We start from the raw sequence: 19,841 nt of genomic DNA on the forward strand, positions 1-19,841 counted from the left end.
AAGCTGTGCGCAAACAGGAATATATTATTTTTCAAAAATAAAAAAAACAACCCAAGAAAAAAGGGCACTTTCTCTCCAGGAATAAAAAGGGCAGGTGCTCAAGCCCCCTTTGATGTCTATGTGTGCACGTGCCTGACTAGCTGTGATGCGACACACATTACGTAATCAGGTTGAAAGGTCATGCGTGACGTAGGCCTAAGAACAGACCCAGTGTTTACAAAGCCAACGTGCAAAGACTACGTCAAACGCCATTTACAAATAAATGATAAATAAATAAAAGGTAAAACAATGATGTCGGACGATTTTGAAGTTGGAGGAGAAAATGTGATGGAGTTTTTCACCCTTCCCTTCATTTCTGAACTGGATCACGCGTGACCTTTCAACGTGATCATATAAAGTGTGGTGCATCACAGCTAGTGCAAGACGAGCATTTGTGGTTAAAAAGTATATAAATGTTTATTTTGTTATAAAATGTTGGCTGGTTTGTCTAGATAAGACTCTTATTCCTCGGCTGAATCGTGTCGAGACTTTGAAGCTGCACTGAAACTCACATTTGGACCTTCGACCCGTTGGACCCCATTGAAGTCACTATATGGAGGAACATCCTGGAATGTGTTCCTCAAAAACCTTAATTTCTTTTCGACTGAAGACAGAAAGACATGGATATCTTGGATGACGTGGGGGTTGTGTAAATTATCAGGACATTTTAATTCTGAAGTGAACTACTCCTTTAAACACCTACTCTGGCCAGCCTTCGAACGTGGAGACGGTGAAGAGAGCCAGCATGCCGTTCAGGATATTGTCGAAGTTTAAATCGCTGTTCATCCACAGACGTTGACGGAGCACCATGTCATGAAGAGCGTGTTCCTGGTGTTGGATAAACGTTCCCCTGAGAGCATCACCGAAAGAGAGAAGAATTATGTGGATTTGGAGAGTCTCAGATCTCGGAGTGAAGGAGAAATGAATGAAAGTTCAACCGTACTGGCATTCTTCCGCCGTCATTTTGAGCGGGTCTGTGCAGGAAAAAAACTTCCCCTGCCAGATTAACAAAAATAAACACATTAAATTCTCCTCTTTACCAGACACACAAAGACTAATGGATGTTGTGAACTTTCTGACCTTGAAAAGCTGGACGCCAATGCAGGCGAACATGAAGTCCAGGAGCATGGTGACTAACACGATGTTTCCGATGGTCTTGATGGCCACAAACACACACTGGACTACGTGCTAAAAGACAGCAAAGACAGATAAAAGGAGGAACGGGACATTTGTCATGTTGTGTTCTCAAAACTAGACTCACTTTGAGGCCTTTGGCTCGATTAATGGCTCTTAAAGGTCTCAACACTCTCAGGACCCTGAGGATCTTCACCACTGAGATGGCACTCGATCTAAAGAGAGGCATGAGGACTGTAAATAAACGTCATTTTCGAAATAATTTTGTTTTCGGCTGTTTGTATCTAATGTCAGCACAAGGCCATATTGCTTTTAAATCTCACTCCATTCCCATGGACAGCAGGGAGACGCCGACGACAATGAGGTCCAAGATGTTGAAGGAGTTCCGGCAGAAAGACCCCTGGTGTAAGAAGGCGCCGTACGTGGTCATCTGCAGTGGACGGAGAAGAAATGAACCATTCACAGAACCCAAATATAACAAAACAGCTTTTCTGAACGCACACCGAACTCTCGTCTCACCTTTAGCACAATCTCTGCTGTAAAAACTGAGGTGAAGACATAATCAGCGTAGGCTAGGACCTGGAGCGGAGAAAGAAAGGTACAGCGGCAGGTGTGTGTACACTCTCAGAAAAAAAGGTACATAAGCTGTCACTGGGGCGTGCATAAAGAGTGCATATGAGTACCTCAAAGGTACATATTGGTACCAAAAGTGTACATACTAGTACCAAAAGTGTACATATTAGTACCTAAATGGTACATATTGGTACCAAAAGTGTACATATTAGTACCTAAATGGTACATATTAGTACCAAAAGTGTACATATTAGTACCTAAATGGTACATATTAGTACCAAAAGTGTACATATTAATACCTAAATGGTACATATTAGAACCTTTTTAAAGGGGACCGTCCCAGTTTCAGGTTTTGTACCATTTTTTCTGAGAGTGTATAGATGGTGTATAGAGATGTGCAAGTCTTGAGATGGTGTACCTGGTTCCTGAAGGACATTGGGTCGATGGGGTCCTCCGCAGCCAATGAGATACTGCTGAGCAAGATGAAGAGGAGGATGATGTTGGTGAAGGTCGTGGCGTTGATGATGCGATGGCAGAGTTTACGAAACCTGAGCAGAGAGACATTGTTCCAATAAGGTAAAAAAAAAAACTCTTATTGCAAAACATTTAATTGTAGCTGAGTATCATGAACAAAAATCATCAGGATAAAGAACACTTACACAAGGAACGTTTGCCTGTGGTTTAAAAACACCATAGAAGAACAACCAGCCGAACTAATATAAACTTCAAGCATTACTAAAGTAAATAAACACTCAGTGATTAAAAAAGAACAAATAAAAAAATTCGCAATCACAACAAATAGACACAACTGAACACAGATACGATTGAAATCAACAGTGTTTTAAGATTTTCAGGTTCAGAAACTGGAATCAGATGTAAAATAACACTGCACTTTATGAATAAAATAAACATTACAAATATAGTTACAAAAGGAATATTAGTGTTATTATAGAGACGGCAGGAATATAAGTGTTATTATAGAGCAGGAATATTAGTGTTATTATAGAGACGGCATATATATTACATGTTATATTAGGAATATTAGGCTGCTGTCACTTTAAGAGCTGCACGGATCCACTATACTGATACACATGAACACAGAAAACAGAGTCTCTCGCACTTCAATGGTTTAGAGTCAAAATGAAATGCTCACAAAGGAATCGATAAGAGGAATCAAAATTTTAATTTTATAACAAGTATCCGATTCCTGACCTCAAGTATTCGATTCCCAACCCTAATTAGGGTGAAGGAAAAGCAGGTGATGTTTTTACTTGTTCTGCGGGCCGAAGATGAAGAAGGAACTGGCCTCTGGCATCGGCACCACAGTCTCCTTCAGCTGCAGGTCTGCCATTGGACGAGGCCGAGGACTGATGGGAATCTCTGGCTCCTCCTCCTCATCGTCACCTGACCACGTCAATCACAACGTCAGCGGTAAAACATACGAACTGAATAAACAAAGCTAAATGATCCTTTATGCTTTACCTGGGAAATCAGCTGGAGGAAATGGATCTTTAATCTCGTTCACATTTGATTCAAATTCATCTACTTTGAGCTGCAGATTAATATAAAGAAACACATGAATCAGAGTAGTAATTTCTTATCTTAAATATGTTAAAACTGGCACGTTGGCATCAGTGCAGTTATCAGGTATTGTCTGAATACAAAATACACTTCTAATGCCATTTCACAGTAATATACTGATGTCATTCTGTCAGTTTTGACCTTGGCTGTGGTGGGAATCCCGTCAATCTTGGCTCTCTGCTCGGCTAGTTTCTTTGCCAGCATGGCCTTGTCTTCCTCGCCTTTATCGGGTAGGTTTTCTCTACACCGAGAAAAAACAATGCATCAGAAATGTCTGTAAAAATCAAGCGTAGCGTCAGTTCTGGCAGGTCACGTCAGTCAAGCTCGCATCAGTGACTCTCAGCTGATCCACGTCTACCTATAGGAATACGACACCTATCACTTTATTCATATATAAGCTCCTTCAGTATTAGCAGCTATCGCGTTTCTCAGGAGCGTATTACCCTCCTCCATCCCCAGCTCCACCTCTCGTTTCTCAGGAGCGTATTACCCTCCTCCATCCCCAGCTCCACCTCTCGTTTCTCAGGAGCGTATTACCCTCCTCCATCCCCAGCTCCACCTCTCGTTTCTCAGGAGCATATTACCCTCCTCCCTCCCCAGCTCCACCTCTCGTTTCTCAGGAGCTGATTACCCTCCTCCCTCCCCAGCTCCACCTCTCCTTCCTCAGGAGCTGATTACCCTCCTCCCTCCCCAGCTCCACCTCTCCTTCCTCAGGAGCTGATTACCCTCCTCCCTCCCCAGCTCCACCTCTCGTTTCTCAGGAGCTGATTACCCTCCTCCATCCCCAGCTCCACCTCTCGTTTCTCAGGAGCTGATTACCCTCCTCCCTCCCCAGCTCCACCTCTCCTTCCTCAGGAGCTGATTACCCTCCTTCCTCCCCAGCTCCACCTCTCGTTTCTCAGGAGCTGATTACCCTCCTTCCTCCCCAGCTCCACCTCTCGTTGCTCAGGAGCTGATTACCCTCCTCCATCCCCAGCTCCACCTCTCGTTTCTCAGGAGCTGATTACCCTCCTCCATCCCCAGCTCCACCTCTCGTTTCTCAGGAGCTGATTACCCTCCTCCCTCCCCAGCTCCACCTCTCGTTTCTCAGGAGCTGATTACCCTCCTCCCTCCCCAGCTCCACCTCTCGTTTCTCAGGAGCTGATTACCCTCCTCCATCCCCAGCTCCACCTCTCGTTTCTCAGGATCGTATTACCCTCCTCCATCCCCAGCTCCACCTCTCGTTTCTCAGGAGCATATTACCCTCCTCCCTCCCCAGCTCCACCTCTCGTTTCTCAGGAGCTGATTACCCTCCTCCCTCCCCAGCTCCACCTCTCCTTCCTCAGGAGCTGATTACCCTCCTCCCTCCCCAGCTCCACCTCTCGTTTCTCAGGAGCTGATTACCCTCCTCCATCCCCAGCTCCACCTCTCGTTTCTCAGGAGCTGATTACCCTCCTCCCTCCCCAGCTCCACCTCTCCTTCCTCAGGAGCTGATTACCCTCCTCCCTCCCCAGCTCCACCTCTCGTTTCTCAGGAGCTGATTACCCTCCTTCCTCCCCAGCTCCACCTCTCGTTGCTCAGGAGCTGATTACCCTCCTCCATCCCCAGCTCCACCTCTCGTTTCTCAGGAGCTGATTACCCTCCTCCATCCCCAGCTCCACCTCTCGTTTCTCAGGAGCTGATTACCCTCCTCCCTCCCCAGCTCCACCTCTCGTTTCTCAGGAGCTGATTACCCTCCTCCCTCCCCAGCTCCACCTCTCGTTTCTCAGGAGCTGATTACCCTCCTCCCTCCCCAGCTCCACCTCTCGTTTCTCAGGAGCTGATTACCCTCCTCCATCCCCAGCTCCACCTCTCGTTTCTCAGGAGCTGATTACCCTCCTCCCTCCCCAGCTCCACCTCTCGTTTCTCAGGAGCTGATTACCCTCCTCCATCCCCAGCTCCACCTCTCGTCAGTCAGGATTTGGCATTCTGATCCCCCTTGAATCAGAATAAATTCTCGAATTATGTTGTACATTCAAATCTTGAATTAATGATATCTGCATACATTCATGTTGGTTCTGTTCTGTTAACCCTAAGGGGGGGTTATTGCTGCTGTCCTGCTCTGATCTATGCTAGGCTGCCCAGAACGGAACCATACCGCCAATCCAAACTGTATGCTAATTGTCAATCGTATTTGAGGATAGTGGTCCTGACAGAAGTCTCTTCCTCATGCTATTGACCTTTGTCACTCACCTAAGAAGCCTTTTGCGTTTCTTCTCCTCTGTCTTCTCTTTCTGGGCCGAGGTCAGACTCTCCGCCTCAGCCAGATTATCCACCGCGATCGCCAGGAACACATTTAAGAGAATATCTGCATTTCAATGCTCAGGAAAGCCATCATCCTTTTCACATGGAATTTCTACAACTCACACATTTGTGCTGCACGAAGGATACAATTTCCACAGATGAACAGGATAATGAAGTAAATGCTGACCAGGATTCCAGGCACGGCGGGACCTCCGTGAGCCATGATGCCGTCGTACATGACGTAGTTCCAGCCTTCACCTGTCAGGATCTAAAACAGAGAGAATACAAGACACTGGAGAGGCTTTGTGGATCCAAACATCTCGCTTATCATACTCACTTAATAATGTTGGGTTAAAAATAACCCAACGAGTAACCCAACTATGGGGTGGTATAGCACCTTCCCAGCTGTGAGTTATTTTAACCCAATGCATTGGGTTAAAAGTAACCCAACAGTTAACTATTTATTTTTATTCATGACATTATTATTTTATTAAATAAAATACACTTTGTTTTTAAATACAAATTGTTTGTTTGTATAAAACAAATGTCTCAACAAATATTTTTAAATTACGAACTAAATATTGGGGAGTCTAGAATTTCATGTAAATATACATAATTGTGTACATAAATTCAAAATACACAAGTGTACATTCAACATTCGATTTTAACTCAACAGCCGAGTTATTACTAGAAATGACCCAACAATTTAAAAAAATGACCCAACATAGTGACCCAATATGTGTAACCTAACGGAGGGGTTAAAAAAAATAACCCAACATTTTTTACTGTCTATAAATGATAAATGTACCTGGAAAACCGTGATCAGAGCTTGAGGAAAATTGTCAAAGTTGCTTCGTCTCACATACTCATCTGGAAAATTAAACTTCCCCCCGAAAACCTGCATGCCGAGCAGAGCAAAGATGACGATGAAGAGGAAGAGGAGCAGAAGCAGGGAGGCGATGGAGCGCACAGAGTTCAAGAGAGACGCCACAAGATTACTGAGTGACGTCCAGTACCTGAAAATCACGCACAGTTCTGATCAATTCTCATGCACACATACACGCCTGGTTCTTCTGGTCTTCACGGTGGTGTCGAGAATCACATACCTTGTTACTTTGATGAGACGCAGAAGCCGAATACAACGCAGTATGGAGATCCCCATGACAGACATTATGTCCATGTTAACGAGAATGAGCTCCAGGATCCCCACAGAAACCACAAAGCAGTCGAAACGGTTAAAGAGGGACATGAAGTAAGACGGCAGCCCCATTGCGTACATCTTCAGAAACATCTCCACCGCAAACAGAGACAACAGCACCTTATTGGTATTGTCTGCAAATGAGGTAAAGCAATATAAATAAATACCCTTGTGGAAAATCCAGCTAAAATCAACTTGGTTGCTGGATGTTCATCAGTGGCTTATAGTCATTTAGCAGAATGTTAGACTTTTGGGATCTGTTTTGTGTTCCACAGAAGAAAGAAGTCATAGAGGTTTGAAATGAGTTGAGGGTGAGTAAATGATGACAGAATTTGAACCTTGGAAGTTGGTGAGAGACTCAGACTGATCATGGTGTTCGGTTGCGATTGCCAGAGTGTTGAATAACACCAGCAGAATCACCAGCCAGTAGAACAACCTGGACTTCACCCACACACGACACTTCCTCCTAAAAAATCGGTTCCATCGACGAGCGTGTCGACTGTAAAACACATGCAGAGAGAAATTCAAAGCATTTATGTTTTAGAAGTCAAGTCAAGTCACCTTCATTTGTATAATGCTTTTAACAATATGGATTGTTTCAAAGCAACTTTACAGTGATAATAGGAAATTAGAGATTGTTTAGGCTTTACAGCAGCTCTAGAATAAAGTTATTGTCCAGCTAAACTTAGTTTTGATTGATTCACTTCCGTTTTAAAGATCATTAGTTATTAACTTAGGGGCCGCTTACACGACACCGTTTTAACAGAAAACTTCTAATGCGCTCTGGCCGCTCATCCGCACGGCAACAGTGCCTGGTGGCTCGAGAACGCAAACTTTGAAATAGGTTCAAAATTTTGAAAATGTGAATCTGTGAAAACGCTGACGACGTGCACATGCATATCACATGTTTAGTCTACAGGTATGCGCGTTTGAATATATATATATATATATATATATATATATTATATATATATATATATATATGTGCAGCCATGTAGTCTTTCTTTACAAATTGACCACACCAAATTACTTTGTAATTTGTACTTTGTAACGAACTGGAATCATTTTGACAATGTTTGATCTGTACAGAGGTGAAGGGAAGGAGGCCTTCACAGGGGAGAGACTAGTGGATATTTCAGGACTGCGTTATCGTCGTGTCCTTCATCAGATCTGGATACGGTCTAGAAATATCCTCCTGGACACGAAGTCAATCATTCCCAACAGTGGATCGCTCAACTCACACATAAAACATGAGTTTGTTGAGTCCCTCCAGCTCATAGAGAGTTTCTGATTCTGATCCATCCTTCTGAAGAGGGAGCAGACCTGTGGAGAACAATTGTGCCACATTTAACCAGATTTCAAACCCCATGAGCCTTGGTTCTCAACGGCTGTAGCTTGTTAAAGTGTTTGTGAGTGTTTTTGAGCACCTTGCCCCTCCTGGTCATTGTCCATGACCTCTGCCTGTATGATCCACTCCATGTATCCCTTCAGATCTTCATCGAACTGCTGACGCTCCCGCAGTATCTGATACTCTCCACTTCGAGAACTCTTTTCTCGCTCCTTAGTGAACTCGCTGACCACAGAGAAAGAGACAAATATGAGATGATGTGCGGCAAAATCTCTGAAGCATATCACTACTAGTGGTGGAACGGATGGTGGAATTCACGGTTCGGATCATTTACGTTTTTTTAGCCACGGATCGGATCATTTTTCTGATCAGCAACAAAAAAACCTATATATATATATATATATATATATATATATATTTTTTTTTTTATGGGGCAGGATTTAACTTTGCTTTTCATTTATTACTTAATGCTCACTTGAAGTTCTTCGATACTACATCAAAAACTACTTGCCTAACCAGAGGTGTCAAAAGTATTCACATTCATCACTCAGGTAGAAGTATAGATACTAGGGTTTACTATTTACTAGGGATACTAGTTAGTTGAAGTATCAACTCAAGCTTTTTACTCAAGTAAAAGTGTAAAAGTACTGGTTTCAAAACTACTTAAAGTATTTATTCACACCGCGAATCACATGCGTGTCAAACCGTGGAGCAGCTGATCACTACCAGTCAAAAGTTTTGACACTCATTCTTTATCATTATTCTGAAATATGGACAGTAACGTGTAGAGTGATACAGATATAGCACAAATGTTTGGACTTACCCGCACAGAACCCCCAGAACCAGATTCAAGATGAAGAACGAGCCCAAGAGAATCAGAGTCACGAAATACAGCCAGGGCCACTCCATTCCAATCGCATCATTCACCTGTAGGAAGACAAGAGTCGGCTGTCGGATCCCTATCACAGTCCTTTATATCAGTATATCTGGTCTTGGAGTCTCTACTAAGGAGCTGACAAGTTGAATCAAGTGTGTACGGTTGGGGATCTGGGGGTACTGTTTGGGGTTCTCGGGGGAATTGACCTGGTCAGGGTTCGTACGTTTTGAAAAAACCTGGAAAAGTTATGGAATTTGAAAAATGCAAATTCCAGGCCTGGAAAGATTTTGAAAAACCTACGAACCCCAGTTTAAAAAAAACTGTTTAATAAAAAAAAGATTTTGCGTTGTCTTAACGTCCTTATATTCGGGCGGCATAACGTTCAGTTCACTTCCGATTCACTCACTTGTTGCGATGTTGCCTGAGGCGAAGTCGGTGCTGACAGAAATTTAATTGAAATGCCAGGAAAGTGTCGATTTAACAATGTCTGGCTTCACTTGGAAACATACAAGACATGGCTCGAGAAGGTTCAGGACCCGAGGAAAGCGAGATGTGGACTATGTTCTAAGATAATTGACATCTCTAATATGGGAGAATCAGCGCTAGCTAGCCATGCTAAAGGCGCCAAGCACCAGGCAGTTGTGGCTGCGCGTGAAGGCTCGAGCATGACTATCACTAGCTTCTTTTCTCCTCCGTCGACATCGACCAACGTTAGGCCGATTGCAGGTTCTTCCATCATGAGTCAGACTGAAGGCACAAGACAAGGGACTATCTCAAATGTTACTAGACAAGACGCATTAAGGGGCGAGGTATTGTGGGCGTTAAAAGTCGCACTCCCACTATTCTTTTAAATCGTGCGAGGATGTCAGCGCACTTTTCAGCGCCATGTTTCCTGACAGTCAGTTGGCAGCCAAATTTGCGTGTGGGGAACGTAAGTGTGCTTACTTGTGTAATTTCACAATTTCCACTACTGCCCAATTAGTTGTTAATTTGCAGTTGCTGTGTTTTTTTCAGGACACTGTTATGTAACGTTACATGTATTTTATCCTGTGTCCTTCAAAGATCTTGCACTTTGTGTGTTTAAATAAATGTTTATTTTGTATTGAACCACATAAATTGTCATCCATTTTATTGTTAAACCTCTGAGGGTAAACTTTAACACATATTCTTATTCTTATAATGTCGACTGACATTTTCAGGAATACATAGTCATGGAAATGTGCCGAAAAGTCATGGAAAAGTATTGGTTAAAATGTGTATGAACCCTGCCTGGTGTCGAGTTCATATAACTACCCGGTGCGAAAGACCCTTTTGTGTCACTGACCCAGTACAGAACATCGGTCCAGCCCTGAGTGGTGATGCACTGGTATACAGTGAGCATGGAGAAACCCAGATTGTCAAAGTGGGTGATGCCGTCATTTGGCCCGGGCCATCCACCACGGCACTCGGTTCCGTTAAGAGGGCAACGCCTGCCGTTACCAGCCTGAGCGCACGGAGCCGCACACTCGCCGTCCCCCGTGGCGATGATATCTGTGACAAATATCAAAACAAAGACAAAATTAGACAAAATGTGCATTTATTGAAGGAAACACCAGTGCCTGCAAGATGGCAAAAGGAAAACATTTAGGTAAGTTTCGATGTTGGCTCTATGTAAGTTCACTTCATCTATCTTGCGTCATTTCTTACCTGTGCCGGTGTGGTAACATGTTTTATGCATTTTGCATTTGAAAAGCTCCAGGCCTATGATGGCATAGATGGTGACCATGAAGAAAACCAGCAGAGAGATGTGGAACAGGGGCAGCATGGACTTGAGAATGGAGCTCATCACCACCTGCAGGCCTGGAGGAGACATTACACTTTAACCAGCCAACTCAAAAAAAATTAGAAAGGTGAGCAGAAGAAGGTGTTGTCACTTACTGGGGACCCCGGAGACGAGCCGCAGGGGCCGCAGGACTCTGAAGGCTCGGAGGGCTTTCATGTCAAAGCCGCCCTTCTGTTCCACTGGCGCCTCGACACCGCTGATGTTATTGATGAAGTCCACCACAACTGTGAACAACCTGAGGGACGTCACACAGTAGGTGTTTGTGTACTTTGGGTGTTTCTGGACATATTCAGGGAGTGGTGTGTATGTCTTACCCCATTGTCACAATGACAAAATCTAATATATTCCAGCAATTCCGTAAATAAGCATCGGCATGAAAGAGTAATCCATACGCCACGATCTTCAGGAAGCATTCCATCGTGAATATGATGAGAAAAATGTACTCAAGACTCTCCTGTGAACATACACACGGAAAATTGAGATGAATGGAGCTGTCAGCACACTTCAGTACAACCAACTGACTCAAGGTGTTTGGTGTCAATGGGTGCTTTTCCACTTCATAACTCTTTTGTTTTGACTTTGAATATCTGTCTTGATGTGTCTTTTTATATTCTGGGAACTTACACACGTTGGGTTTGGTGGGAACGTGGCAAAGAATTGCTAGAGCCTGACACTTTCCTCCGGTTTCAGTCGAGGCATTTTGAAAACAACCCAGACCCAGACGCTGAGAATTTTATAACCAACATGGCACCTACTGTTAGCTTGAAGCAGACACTGTGTGTTTCTACTGACATTTAGATGGATAGATAGATAGATAGATGCATAAGCTTCATAACAAAACAAAACTAGATGCAAGTTTATTACCATCCAAATGCTTTAATGTCGACCTGATTGCTAAACAAACAATCTGGCAAACTGTATTACAAACCACAAAATCTTTCAGATAACACTGCAGTGATGAGAGAGCTCTGCGAGTGTGTGAGAGCATATAGTTGAAGTTTGTGTCTAATTTTAAAACGTCTACACATGCAGCGTCCCATAGGCATGCGGTCAAAGCACCTGCTTCTTTCAGTCACCTGAGTCAAGGTCACGCACGCTTACAAGGGTTTAGTGAGATGAATATCTGGCATTAGGTGTCAGCCATTCTGCCAGAAGATAGATTTTAACTAGCCACTTGTTAATTTAGGATATAGTTCAATCTTTTATAAGAACAGAATACAATAAATAAATATGGAAACATTTAAATCACTCTGTTATGTTATTAAAAGGTTTTTAAACAGTCTACAGTGGGTGGAGTCTATAAGTGTCTGTGAAGTCTTAGGTTGAGCATGTGTCTTGAGGCGGAGTCTACAGGTATTGGGGAGGGGTTTATATGCTGAGGTTGTGAGTGAGGGCAGGGTCTATAGATTGAGCATGTGTCTTGAGGAGAGTGTACAGGTATTGGGGAGGGGTTTATATGTAAAGGAGTATATGAGGGCAGGGTCTATAGATTGAGCGTGTGTCTTGAGGAGAGTCTATAGGTATTGGGGAGGGGTTTATATGTAAAGGAGTATATGAGGGCAGGGTCTATAGATTGAGCATGTGTCTTGAGGAGAGTCTACAGGTCTTGGGGAGGGGTTTATATGTAAATGAGTATATGAGGGCAGGGTCTATAGATTGGGCATGTGTCTTGAGGTGGAGTCTACAGGTATTGGGGAGGGGTTTATATTTTGAGGGAGTGTATGAGGGCGGGGTCTATAGGTTGAGCATGTGTCTTGAGGCGGAGTCTACAGGTCTTGGAGAGGGGTTTATATGTTGAGTGTATGAGGGCGGGGTCTATAGGTTGTCTTAGGTGTCTTAAGGCGGAGTCTACAGGTATTGGGGAGGGGCTTATATGTAGAGGAGTATATGTGGGCGGGGTCTATAGGTTGTCTTAGGTGTCTTAAGGCGGAGTCTACAGGTATTGGGGAGGGGTTTATATTTTGAGGGAGTGTATGAGGGCAGGGTCTATAGGTTGTCTTAGGTGTCTTAAGGTGGAGTCTACAGGTATTGGGGAGGGGTTTATATGTAGAGGAGTGTATGAGGGCCGGGTCTATAGGTTGAGCATGTAGGCTTGTTCGACTTCATGCAGCTCTGCGCAGACCGATCGGCGGCTGACTTGAAGCATTGCATGCCGGTTAGAAATTTTGTCCGACTTGATACAGCGCCGACGCCACGTGACTGTGACGTGTGCCATCAAAGTACCGCGAGAACGATTCCAGAGTAGCCGGAGAACTCAGCCAGCGCAGCTTCTCAAGAGTGGCTGCACTGGGCTGCACGAGGGCTGATGACGACACAGCTGTTCCACGATTGGCCGAATTCACTGCATGACAACGATCACGTGTGTTTCGTGTTTATTCGAACACCTTTAGTTCCTCTAAAGCTCACAAATCAGTTTTATATAACAGTAAACACTCTTTTCATGTCGTTGTCATGTTATATTGTGTCATGTTTATCAAATTAAAACTGCTTAAAAAACGTAGACTCCACTTCATTGATAGTAGCTTATGTTGAACTTTATTCTTGTTTAAACAGACGCTGTATGAAGCAGTACATAAAGTATTGAATGAAAATGTCTCTGAAACATCTGTGTATTATTTGGCAAATATTGCATTTATTTCACTTCAGCTGTGGTAAAGTATGCAAACACCACGTGAGCGGTCACTACGGGAACCAGAAAGTGTCCGACTTCACGTTTGCAGCTCCTCCCCGCTTGCACGCGGCTACTCTCGCCGATCAGTTACATCCAGCCGCAGCCGATGTCGAACACACCTAATGTCTTAAGGCGAAGTCTACCGGTATTGGGGTGTAGTTTATATGTTAAGAAGTATTAGGGTGGGGTCTATAGGTTGTCTTAAGGTGGAGTCAACAGGTGTTGGGGAGGGGTTTATATATATAGGAGTATATATCCGGGCGGGGTCTATAGGTTGAGCATGTGTCTTAAGGTGGAGTCAACAGGTGTTGGGGAGGGGTTTATATTTTGAGGCAGTGTATGAGGGCCGGGTCTATAGGTTGTCTTAGGTGTCTTAAGGCGGAGTCTACAGGTCTTGGGGAGGTGTTTATATGTAGAGGAGTATATGAGGGCAGGGTCTATAGGTTGAGCATGTGTCTTGAGGTGGAGTCTACAGGTCTTGGGGAGGGGTTTATATGTAGAGGAGTATATGAGGGCAGGGTCTATAGGTTGAGCATGTGTCTTGAGGTGGAGTCTACAGGTCTTGGGGAGGGGTTTATATGTTAAGAAGTATTAGGGCGGGTCTATAGGTTGTCTTAAGGTGGAGTCAACAGATGTTGGGGAGGGGTTTATATGTTGAGGTTGTGTGTGAGGGCACATTCTATAGGTTGTCTTAGGTGTATTAAGATGGAGTCTTGTGTGTTCGCATGTGAGAGAGAGACTCACTAGGTTGCTGTTGGTGTTGTTCGTATCTTCCTCAGGCATTGGCATGAAAACGGCCAGAGCTACACAGTTTGCAAAGATGGTGAGGAGGATGATGATTTCAAACGGTCTGAGAGACACGTTCAGGAAAACACACCAGCTTCTCTTAAAGTGAGAAATATATTCCGGCAGTGATGCGCATTATAATAATGTGTGCTGTACCATAGTGAACTACATGGCGTCTCAGTGTGTTGTTGTGTGTGCGCTAGCATTCTCTGAGCTTAGCATGTCTGTATTTAGTGAGCTGGAGGACAGAACAGCTGTTCTCTCAGAATATCAGAGCACTGTGCTGAAACACTGACATTTACACACACACTCATGACTAAATCAGCTCATTAACGGTCTGTCATCTCATAGTTGCTTGCTGTGTTTGAACACTTTTTGTTGACTCTAGTAATGAATGACTTATATGTACGCTTGTTTACTCATATGCAGCAATGAGATAAAACGGAGAGTAAATTAAGATGTTTGTTTAGTATATTACAATATGTCAGCAAATAGTCTAATTAAGTTGATGTTGAACTGAAACATAACTGAGAACTTCTTTAAGACCGCTGATCTATGAAAGACATTTTATTTTTGTTATATCATTTATTTGTATACAATTTTTGGTGCTTAATATTTTTTGTGGAAACTGATAAACTACCATTAAAATGTTTGGGGTAAGTTTTTTTATTTTTTTATTAATACTTATATTTCGCAAAGACACATTTAATTAATCAAAAGTGACAGGAAAGATGTTACAAAATGTAAAATAAATGCTTTCAATTCATCAAAGAATTCGGAAAATAAAAATGTACCACGGTTTACATAAAGATATGCAGCAGCACATCTTACTTCAACATTGATAATAATCAGAAATGTTTCAAATCATCATATTTGAATGATTTTCGAAGGATCATGTGACACGGAAGACTGGAGTAATGATGCTGAAAATTACTTTTACGTACTTTAACAACATGCATTCAATTAACTGACATGTTTTAGTGACTCTGCACAAAAAACATTATTGTAATTAAAAACATGATTTTCTGATTTGTCAAAGGATACTTCCACTCTACAATGTTGATGCAGGCCTTGCGGAAGGGGTTCTTCAGCGTGAGGAAGAGGAGGGATCGTGCGGGCCGAGGGTTTCCACCTGTGGCCTGGAGCTTCTTGAGTTTCTCTCTCTGCTTCCTCTTCAGCGTCTCTTCATCCATGATGAAGGAGGTCATGGGTGCTTCGCCACCGCCCTCCATGATCCGAGCAGAACCGAGCAGGAGGCGCGGGAACTCTGGAGATCAGGTACTCGGCTCAATAGTTCAGGATCTTCTCGGGACTCAAAAATGAAGCTCTCTGTCTGTCTGAATCTCTTCCTCGCACTGTCTCTCTCTGCTCTTGTGTGGTTAGTACTGCAGCTGTCTGACTTAAAAAATAAATATAGACAATGCGTGTCACTCACATGCGTGTGTGTGTGTGTGTGTGTTAGGGGACAACAGAACATGACACAGTTATGGTCACAGAGAGATAGATGAAGAGGCAGGACATTAACACAGTCATAACTTTGGAATGTTCTCATTGGCTTTTTCTGTTTGGGCTTTGTGACATCACTGAGCTGGCAGACCAATCAGCTCACAGATAAATCTCTGTGAAATTTGGTGTCACAGTTTTTTATGATTGTCCCAATGATTATTGTGTCTCAACAGTGAAAATGGGTGAACTGTCAACGTCATATTTCATCATTATTATCACATTATATTTATATATGGTTTATTAATTTTAATAATAATACACACACACACACACACACACACACATATATATATATATATATAGATAGATAGATAGATAGATAGATTAATATTCTATTTAAATTCTTTGAGGTTTTTAAGATCACAGTGTCATACATGTGTCAATGAACAGACATAAAACCTCCACAACAAAACCTGGAGAACGATACGGATGTCTAAGTGAAAACAATCTCATTCCAAGTATAATTTAAGGTTTATTTGAATTCAGGAAGTTTAAAATCACAGTACACATGATCACAGAGCGATCGCTGGGAGTTCAAGGTCAGAAACTGGCCGTCGTGTTGATTTCAAGGCTTTTTTGGGCGTCGTGACCCCTGTGCCCTCATGTCCCAGTCTGCCAAACACACTCTCAGTGGGAGACTTCACACAAGCAAACAGCAAAACGTCTAACTCATTTAATGTTCATTGGGAAAGTGAGAGGTGAAACCATGTTGATGACCTGAGTCTGTGGTAGAGTAGTGAGTTTGATGTGAAACTCGAGGTCGGGGACCAGATCTGTTCTGTGGGGTGCGGACTGGATCGATTCCTTTCCTAGAGCTCCTCCTGTCCGATTTCAGGGGAAATCGGATCTATTGGAGATGTCCATCAGATTTTTTAGGCGCCGAAAGAACACCACAGACACAGTACAATCAACATGGGGAAATCTCACAGTGTTTTGCCAGATGTATCATCGTTTTACTCTTTCAAATTTCATCTTTATATCTCTTTTAATGCCTTTTATAACTGTTTTAATTTTACTTGCTTTTATTTTGTGATTATTTTAATTCCTTTCTATGTAAAGCACTTTGAATTACCATAGTGTATGAAATGTGCTATATAAATAAACTGGCCTTGCCTTGTCTAACTCATTTATCTAATTTCTGAAGATTTCATTGGTTTATTAAAGGCCAGACTTAATGAAACATCTGACACATTTTTTTTATGTCTCTTTTTGAATTAGAAATTGTGGATTTGCATCAATAGGGGCTTTCGCTCCGGAGGAACCTTCTCATTGCTCCTAGAACTATTGGCGGAAGTACCTGGATTTTGGCGTGTTCGCACTGCAGGAACTAGGAATGATTTTAGTTCTAGGAACTCCTTTTGGAGGAACTAATTTACTCCTACTTCAGAGTCGGTCTAAACCAGAACTATAGGGACTACAGTGACGTTAGTGTTTGCTGATTGGCCAAACGCACCCGCCATTTTTAAAAAGCTGTGTAAACACAGATTATAGCCTATATATTTACTCCAGAAACTAACTCTACGAACATGTAAAACAGTGATAGATGAAGCTCTTAATCTTTACACTGAGGAGAAAATCCAACGCAACTTTGAGGAGATCAAGAGAAACATGATTATGTATTTCTGCTCAGCAACACTGTCTTTCTACTGTATGTATAAACAGTTCTATCTAATGACGTATTAGACAGGACTGTTAGACAGATCGTAAACTAATGAACACAGAGAATGTGAGCACTGTGAGCTCAGGCGTTCTCAGCGCTGTCAAAATAAAAGTCACAACAACAAGCGTGTCTTGCGTCACTCAGAGTTCCTACTGGCGGTGCGAACGCAACCAGGAAAACGTTCCTAAGAGAACCATTAGTTCTCGGGGAAACACCCTGGTGGCGGGTTCCTATAATTACCCGGTGCGAAAGCCCCTACTGAAACACATGCTAATATTTGAGAATCACTCAGAATCAAAGTTGGTGCATGATAAAAGTCACTAGGATACGATGTTTTCTGAACGTCTTTAACTCCCAACAGACTCCTCAGAAGACGATTCGGAAATGGAAAGAGGCGACGCCGTTGCGTTCTCCTCCGCGCTGCCCGCGTTCTCCACCAGTTCCTGGAGGTATTTGATGTAGCGGATGGCCGCGCGCAGCGTCTCCACTTTGCTCAGCCGTTTGTCCGTGGTTGCGTTGGGCAGGTGGTCGCGTAGCTTGGCGTATCCCTGGTTCACGCACTTCACTCGCTGGCGTTCCCGCTCGTTGCGTTTCTGGATGAAGGCGGGCTCGAATGGGCATTCGTAGACGCCGAAGCTGCCGTGGAACGGCGGGAGATACGACAGTAGTGACGCGCCGCCACAGTACGAGCCGTCGTAAACTCGCTGCTCGACGTGAGTCGGGTATAAGAACAGCGGTAGCGAGCGACCTAGCGGATCTGAGTGGACGTCATTCCCTCTGTAACCACCAGAGGGCGCACAGTACCTACTGCTCCTGCCCAAACGGCAATGAGACGCGTCCATTTTGAGGCGTGGAGTTGCTATTGGTGTCGTTCGTTCATAAATGAAAGCCAAGCCCGAGGAAGTTTATCTAAGACTGATGGATTAGCGTGCGTTTCCTGAAGCGAGGAAGCATCATCCTCTTCCCCGGTCTCAATGATAGACGCTCGGAAAACGGCTTCTGCTGCTCTTTGAAAGCCCTGTGAAGGATTTTGAGAGAGACAGACTTGAGTTTAGACCAGGAGACTTCAAACACACTCCAGATTAACTTAATAACCGCTTAGTCTGAGGTTCAAATAGGCAGGATAAACCCGCGGCTGGTCCTTGCAATTAACACGGATTTGACATAAAATACTGGCGAAAAGACCCAAAACATATGCAAACGTCTCTGGTTTCATGTGCTGCTGCATTCTAGATCGCCAAATAATAACACATTAGGTTTATTAACAGACATTTGAAGTTAAATAAAGTATGCTTGTAATGTGTTGGGCAAACATTAGCATGTTTCTGGCCTAAAGATACGGCAGTGTGTCGGAGCTGAGGACATGTAATCCGTCTCTAATTCATGACATTGTGTACAACACAAGAGTTACGGGACGTGCTAGACAGGAGCGGCCAGAACTCAACATAAGCGGCGGATCTAATCCCTCTTTTTTGATTTAGAGACATATCTGCGCTTGTCTTGTGCGTATTTGAGCTCGAGGCGAATCAGTAAATGATGTCTAATCCGTCTCTCAGTGGAATTCCCCTCGAATTAAGGAGAAAAATGATCAATGAAAATGTCATACAGCCACAAAGAACAACAATCCCGCACACTTCTTGTGTAAATGCTGACGTTCATTAGTCGCTGATGCAGACTTGAGTAAAACAAAGATCATTTAAAATAAATCTTGAGTGTGTAGCACTAGTTAAAACATGTATGAAATGTATGAATATTAAACAATGCAAATATAAATCCTAAAAAAAAAATAACTTTACTGAAATAAGAAATAATTTGTAACAATTCTGAATATATATTTAACCAGTTAAATGTAAATAAAAAGTCAGTTTTAGGCCTAAAACAAGAAAAAAATCTCAGGATGTGGGTGTGTATATAACTTCATATAACTTCAATATTCCATAAATCAATTATATTCAAAGAAACATACAAGCATATTAATGCATATAATAAAAAATAAAAATAAACGACTTTTAACACAAACTATATATAATAGCCAAAGGCTTAGAGAACAAACAAAGAAATATACACACACACACTCAAATAAATATATATATATTTGTCAATAATCACAAAAGCAGCATAGAGTGTTTATATATGCAATACATTTTTTTTGTTATATACATATATATACTAATACTGTACAAACGGATAATTTAAATCTAAATTTATTGCAGTATTAAAATGGATTAGATATTAGACACAACATTAAAGCATCTTCTGCACATCAACATCTCTTAAACCATTCCTTCTCAAACTGCAGCTCGACTGATGTGTCGTTGTTTAAGTCTAAGCTTGACCTGCACAAACTCGTTGTATTGTAATGTTTGCTGCATTATTACAGACAC

General features: G+C 42.8%; 1 protein-coding gene across 2 annotated transcripts in view; it reads right to left on the reverse strand.

Annotated features, from left to right (window-relative positions):
* Positions 1 to 19,841, reverse strand: part of cacna1sa (calcium channel, voltage-dependent, L type, alpha 1S subunit, a) — a 52,639-nt gene that overhangs the window by 32,374 nt on the left and 424 nt on the right. The window contains exons 2-25 of one of the 2 annotated variants that reach the window (XM_082138697.1): positions 15,336 to 15,690; positions 14,250 to 14,355; positions 11,149 to 11,288; positions 10,930 to 11,069; positions 10,699 to 10,851; positions 10,337 to 10,542; positions 8,959 to 9,062; positions 8,215 to 8,360; positions 8,029 to 8,110; positions 7,126 to 7,286; positions 6,696 to 6,921; positions 6,398 to 6,605; positions 5,737 to 5,857; positions 5,539 to 5,653; positions 3,469 to 3,568; positions 3,229 to 3,298; positions 3,018 to 3,150; positions 2,165 to 2,294; positions 1,693 to 1,752; positions 1,497 to 1,603; positions 1,301 to 1,388; positions 1,120 to 1,227; positions 983 to 1,035; positions 743 to 889 (exon numbers count right to left, since the gene is read on the reverse strand). In XM_082138697.1, the coding sequence (XP_081994823.1) occupies positions 743 to 889; positions 983 to 1,035; positions 1,120 to 1,227; positions 1,301 to 1,388; positions 1,497 to 1,603; positions 1,693 to 1,752; positions 2,165 to 2,294; positions 3,018 to 3,150; positions 3,229 to 3,298; positions 3,469 to 3,568; positions 5,539 to 5,653; positions 5,737 to 5,857; positions 6,398 to 6,605; positions 6,696 to 6,921; positions 7,126 to 7,286; positions 8,029 to 8,110; positions 8,215 to 8,360; positions 8,959 to 9,062; positions 10,337 to 10,542; positions 10,699 to 10,851; positions 10,930 to 11,069; positions 11,149 to 11,288; positions 14,250 to 14,355; positions 15,336 to 15,523 (3,092 nt within the window). In that variant the 5' untranslated portion in view covers positions 15,524 to 15,690. Of the gene's footprint in view, positions 1 to 742; positions 890 to 982; positions 1,036 to 1,119; positions 1,228 to 1,300; positions 1,389 to 1,496; positions 1,604 to 1,692; positions 1,753 to 2,164; positions 2,295 to 3,017; positions 3,151 to 3,228; positions 3,299 to 3,468; positions 3,569 to 5,538; positions 5,654 to 5,736; positions 5,858 to 6,397; positions 6,606 to 6,695; positions 6,922 to 7,125; positions 7,287 to 8,028; positions 8,111 to 8,214; positions 8,361 to 8,958; positions 9,063 to 10,336; positions 10,543 to 10,698; positions 10,852 to 10,929; positions 11,070 to 11,148; positions 11,289 to 14,249; positions 14,356 to 15,335; positions 15,966 to 19,841 lie in introns of those variants that run through there. The other variant, XM_082138696.1, reaches the window with a different exon arrangement.

The sequence above is a fragment of the Leuciscus leuciscus genome (assembly GCF_965113295.1).
Source record: "Leuciscus leuciscus genome assembly, chromosome: 15".
Classification (NCBI taxonomy): Eukaryota; Metazoa; Chordata; class Actinopteri; order Cypriniformes; family Leuciscidae; genus Leuciscus; species Leuciscus leuciscus.